Source organism: Atta cephalotes, assembly GCF_000143395.1.
Source record: "Atta cephalotes unplaced genomic scaffold scaffold00039, whole genome shotgun sequence".
Classification (NCBI taxonomy): Eukaryota; Metazoa; Arthropoda; class Insecta; order Hymenoptera; family Formicidae; genus Atta; species Atta cephalotes.
Window position 1 is genome coordinate 175,923 of NW_012130103.1, and position 5,349 is coordinate 181,271.

The following is a 5,349-nucleotide window of genomic DNA, read 5'->3' on the forward strand; positions in this document are numbered from 1 at the left end:
TCTCTCAAAAATTAGATTATTAATATAAATTCAAAAATAATTGTAAATTGAATTAGAATGTTATTATAGCATTATTGATAAATATTTCAAAATTTATAAAAAAATTTATACGCTATTCACTCATATATTTTCAAATGTTACTAATCTCTAAAAATAACAGAAATAGAAAATATAATTCTATAAAAATTAAACATTATAATAAAAATTCCTCCTGAGAAAACTCTCTGACAAAAATAAAAATCGGAGCAAATGTATAAGGAACAGTATCAGAGGCATAAGTAGAGTTCCTAAGAAAATCGAAACAACGAAACGTAAAAAAAACCTTTATATTTCGTTATTTCAATTTTTTGCTTACTCTCCTCTTCAACTTCCGATTTTTATTTTCGCCAGAAATAACTCCAAAGAAGAATTAAATTTCTTGGTACGAAACAATCTTGTGCAAAATGTTTGCCTAAATAGAAATACGAAAGAATATATTGAGTTTTTTTAATTTTAATGAGTTTTTAAAATATATATTATTGTAATAATTTTGAAAATATATTATCTAATTACAATTTTATTTAATTTTTATTTAATTTTAACCCTAAGAAATTTTAATTTTTATTTAAAAACTATTTGAACTTTTGAAATATAAGAAAAAGATTTTCTATATAAATATTCAAAACAGTTTTAAAAATTTCAAAGATGTAGACTATAATGCATATTTTACAAAATTTGAAATTTCTTTTAATACGTGTTTAAGAACATTAAAGTAAAAATCAAACATAGATTATATTAAAGCCATTTATTAGAATCATTTAAACGGCAATTAAATTGAATTGAGTAGAAAATCTGAGCAATAAGACGTTGTCATGATGACTAGTATTAATTTGTCTAGTAATAATTTCAATTTGTATCCGATGTATTGTTCAAAATTTTGCGGTTATTCGAGAATATTTATATTATCGATCTATTGATCATCGAAATGAATTAAGAGCATAACCTTTTAATTTCGAAAATCCAAAGTGAAATTTAAGAAAGACAACATTATTCCTATAATAGATTTATTATATCTACCTATAGCCCATATTGCCTACTTCTTTAATGTAGAACAATTTTTTTAATGTTAAATCTTCCTTTTTCTTAAAATTGTATATAAAGGTTTCGCGAAGACCATATTTCTAACACTGTTGTGTAGCATTTCAGTAAAACAAATGTTACTTCTTATATATACGTTTACTTTCTATAGCAAATGATATACATCGATAAAATTATTACATAGCGTATAAAGAATGCTACTGCGCGTTGAAACTCTATAAGTTAAAACTACCTTATTGCAGTTTTCATACAACAAACAAAAACCATGTTACATAGAATAATAGACAAATTAAAATAATGTATAGTTTCTCTGCAATAGCTACGATGTGAATATACATAATACATGAGTAAATATACATAACGTACATGTCCGATATATCATAGAGAAATCTTCCTTTAAATTTCTTTTTTACTTTTTTTTATAATATATAAAATATGCATAGACACACGTAACATCTTTGGGAAATATAAAGAAATTTTATAACGCATTCATATTTTTTTAACGCTCTTATAGGCAGAGAACGTTACCACTTATTCAAACACGCTATCTCTCACATACATTGTACGCGTCATGATAATTTTATTTATGTATACCCCATACAAAATGGAAAAACGCAAGAATGCATATTGTCCAATAACTCCCCTTTCATTATAATATATACTTGCAAATACGTGGAGCGTATTCATTACGTAACGGCTCGCGAAAGAATTTTTATTTCCCGTAATCTCAACTTGCAATACACAATACGGAACATACTACAGTCATGCGAAGAAAAGTGATGCTAAAAGAAGTGATTTCCGTCGTGAAGTTAAGTTTGTTTCCAGTTTGGTGTTGGCCCCTGCCACAAGATGCAACAAAATTTAAAATATTCTGTGTAAAACTGCATCATTATTTAAGCATAATTTTAGGGCTAGGCCTAGTGGTACCATTGATATATTGTATTACAAATTATTTCGATGATCCTGTCGCCTTAGTAAACCAAATCCTTGTATTAAGCAGCACTTCTCACGCCATCGCTAACTTTATCTTTGAGATAGTAAATTACCATCGCATACAGGCAAATAATTAATATTTATCTATATTTATTATTTAACTGTATTTAATATCAAATTATTTAAATTTAAATTTCTAAATCTATATTTAATTTAAATCTGTATTTAAATTTATAATCTATATTTAATCAAAAAATCTACATGCAAATTAAGAAGATTCACGTTTTATTATTACTATATATCAATTATTTAAAATAACAATTATTATTATTTCAAGTAATTATTTGCAGAATGTTACTTTTGAAATGGTACATTTTTGTGATTTGATGAAATCACATGAAGAAGTTGTGATCCAACGATATATTAACAAATGTATCATGTTTCATAGTATATGTCTATTTTTTATCTACTTTCCTATAACAATCGCAATACCTGCTTTATTGCATCAGCCATTTCCAGTAGTAATCGATTATCCATTTAATGTATCTTATCAACCGGTAAAAACAATAATTTTTATATATCAATCTATGATGGCAATAATGATAGCAGGACAATTATGCATGAATATTTTGATGGCTCTATTACTGTGGTTTACATCGGCAAGATTTGAAGTTCTGACTGAAGAGCTAAGGAAGATTACAAATGTCTATCAACTTTTTAAATGCATTAAAAAACATCAAAAATTACTCAAGTAAATATCACAACTATTGATATAAAGAATAATCTAGTTGAAAAAATTTTGACACATTATGCATTTGTCAGATATGCAAGGGAAGTTACAATCGCTGCTCGTCCTTTCGCGTTTTCAACTATATGTTGCAGCACGGTTTGCTTAATATTAATCTTTCTTTTGGTTATTAAAGTAAGTACATTAATATTAAACAAATAATATTATGCTTGTATATTTTCTTAAATTTAAATATATTTTTATCGTTATATTCTTCATATTTGTGCAAAAAGGAAAATATTTCATAAAAAAATTTTAATGTAGAAGCTTCAATATGGAAATAATATGTATATCAATTTTTTTAGCGTCAATCTACAGCGATGATGTTCCAGTTTTTCGGAATAGGTATAATAGGTATATTAGAAGTATTTACGTATACTTGGCCAGCAGAACATTTAATGTACATGGTAAAATATTTATTACTTAAACTTGTTATATTATAATTTATTTCATTAAAAAAAATGTTTATTACAGACCAAAGATGTCGCAGAAGCAACGTTTAATATGCTCGAAAACGATCATTTCATTAAAGTATGGAAATGTCTGCAAATTATTATAATGAGAAGTCAAAAACCAGTAACAATTTCAATACCTTGCCTTATGCCTACATTATCTCTTAATTACTTTACATCGGTAAGATTAATTTTTAAGATGGTTCGAGAATTGCAATAATTAACAAAAAAAAATTCAATCCGTTTTTTTCGAAATTCTATTTCATCCGTTTTAACCAACGAGCAATACACGTCTGCCTAGCTGGTCCCCTCATTTAATTAAGTCTTAATAAAAAAATTATGAAATAATGCGCTATTTATGCGCTATTCATATCCGCAAACAAAAAATTGTGTATTCATTCCGTTTAGCTAAAAAAAAAAGTTTTTGTGGAGTTTCTGAGTAGGCAAGTCAGTCAGCCTCCTCATCCGTTAAAAACAATCGATTTGAAAAATCAAATATACAGGATTTATGCGCTATTTATGCGCTACTATTTCCAAGTATTTTCAATTTTTGCGCTGCAACCCTTAAGGCACTTCCCTCTTAAAGCGAACAGTCATATTCACCTCTAAGTCATTTAAAATTATAAAATTAAATATTCTGATTATACAAAATTCTCTGATTTATGCGCTACTAATTGTGAAATGCTTATCCAGTCGAAATATATTTTTGATTTATGCACTATAAATTCCAAATGAATATGGCTATTCACTCCGAGACAATTTTTAATGAATTACAAATATTAATGTTTGCTTCAAGAGGGAAATGCCTTAAAGATTGCAGCGCAAAAATCGAAAATGCTTGAAAATAGTAGTGCATAAATAGCGCATAAATCCTGTGTATTTGATTTTTCAAATCGATTGTTTTTAACGGGTGGGGGCTGACTACTCAGCCCTCACAAAAATTTTTTTTTAGTTAAACGGAATGAGCGCAAAATTTTTTGTTTGCGGATATGAATAGCGCATTATTTCATAATTTTTTCATTAAGATTTGGTTAAGTAAGGGGCCAACTAGGCAGACGTGAGCTATAATTACGCTGAGTCACTTTTACATACACAATTAAAAAATTGATATATTCGTGAAAATAGAATCGATATCTAGCATGAAAATTCTGTTTCGCGAAATCAAGCTTTTTTATGTACATTTGAAGTTTAGAAATCGTTTCAGCAGTACAATCTGCGCGGTACAATCTAATATTTTGTAATTGTTTAAAAAATATGCATTTAAATGCAAAAAAATTGATCGCTAAATCCAAAAATGATAAAATTAAAAAACAATTAAAATAAAATGATAAATGCATTTTTGTAAAAAAAAGAATAGCTCAAATTTTTCAAATTTTTTAAAAAAATTGTTACATTTTTATTAATAATATTCACAAAAGGCCAAAAAAAGACCAAAAAATTTTTCTATAAATGCATTTTTTCAATATTTTACTTTACTCCAATCACTTTAACTTCATTTTCAGATTCAGCAAATTTTACATGGATTTTCAAATTTTCATCTTACATCGCAGTCAAAATGACTCCACTAAACTTTAGTGATGCATAAAAACATAAATAACTTAATTTCGCAAAATGGAACTTCGATACTAGATTTCATCTCTATCTTCAAGGTTCAATTTTTTCATGTGTGAAAAAAATTATTTTTGTTACATAGCATTATCATATATTTTGTATATTATATGTATACAGATTATATGTATCTTTTTGATATTATATTTAAAAATATAAATATTACAGTCAAATTTCCTTATTCTTTACTTCCCTTACTTTGTCATTTCTCTTCTTGTATTCATCATTATTTTTATTTGCGTTACTACTTTATTATGCATTATTTTTTTTAATTCGCATATAATTAAGTAGTTATACAAATAATTATAAAATAAAAATAAAAATGGCAAATAATATAAAAACAGAGAATAAAAAATATTTAAGATATATTGTATATCTTTTAACAAAACTGTCTTATAAATAATTTAACTACATATTTATTATTATATGTTACAGTATCTTTCAACTGTACTCTCTTATTTCACAACACTGCGAGTAATAATGGATGATTAA

The 5,349-nt window shown here is 26.1% G+C and overlaps 1 protein-coding gene across 1 annotated transcript; it reads left to right on the top strand.

Annotated features, from left to right (window-relative positions):
* The first annotated feature begins 3,117 nt into the window (after positions 1-3,117).
* LOC105621975 lies at positions 3,118-5,349 on the top strand. The gene is made up of 3 exons (XM_012203407.1): positions 3,118-3,204; positions 3,272-3,430; positions 5,293-5,349. Exons 1-3 carry the CDS (start codon positions 3,118-3,120, stop codon positions 5,347-5,349), a joined length of 303 nt encoding a protein of 100 aa, XP_012058797.1.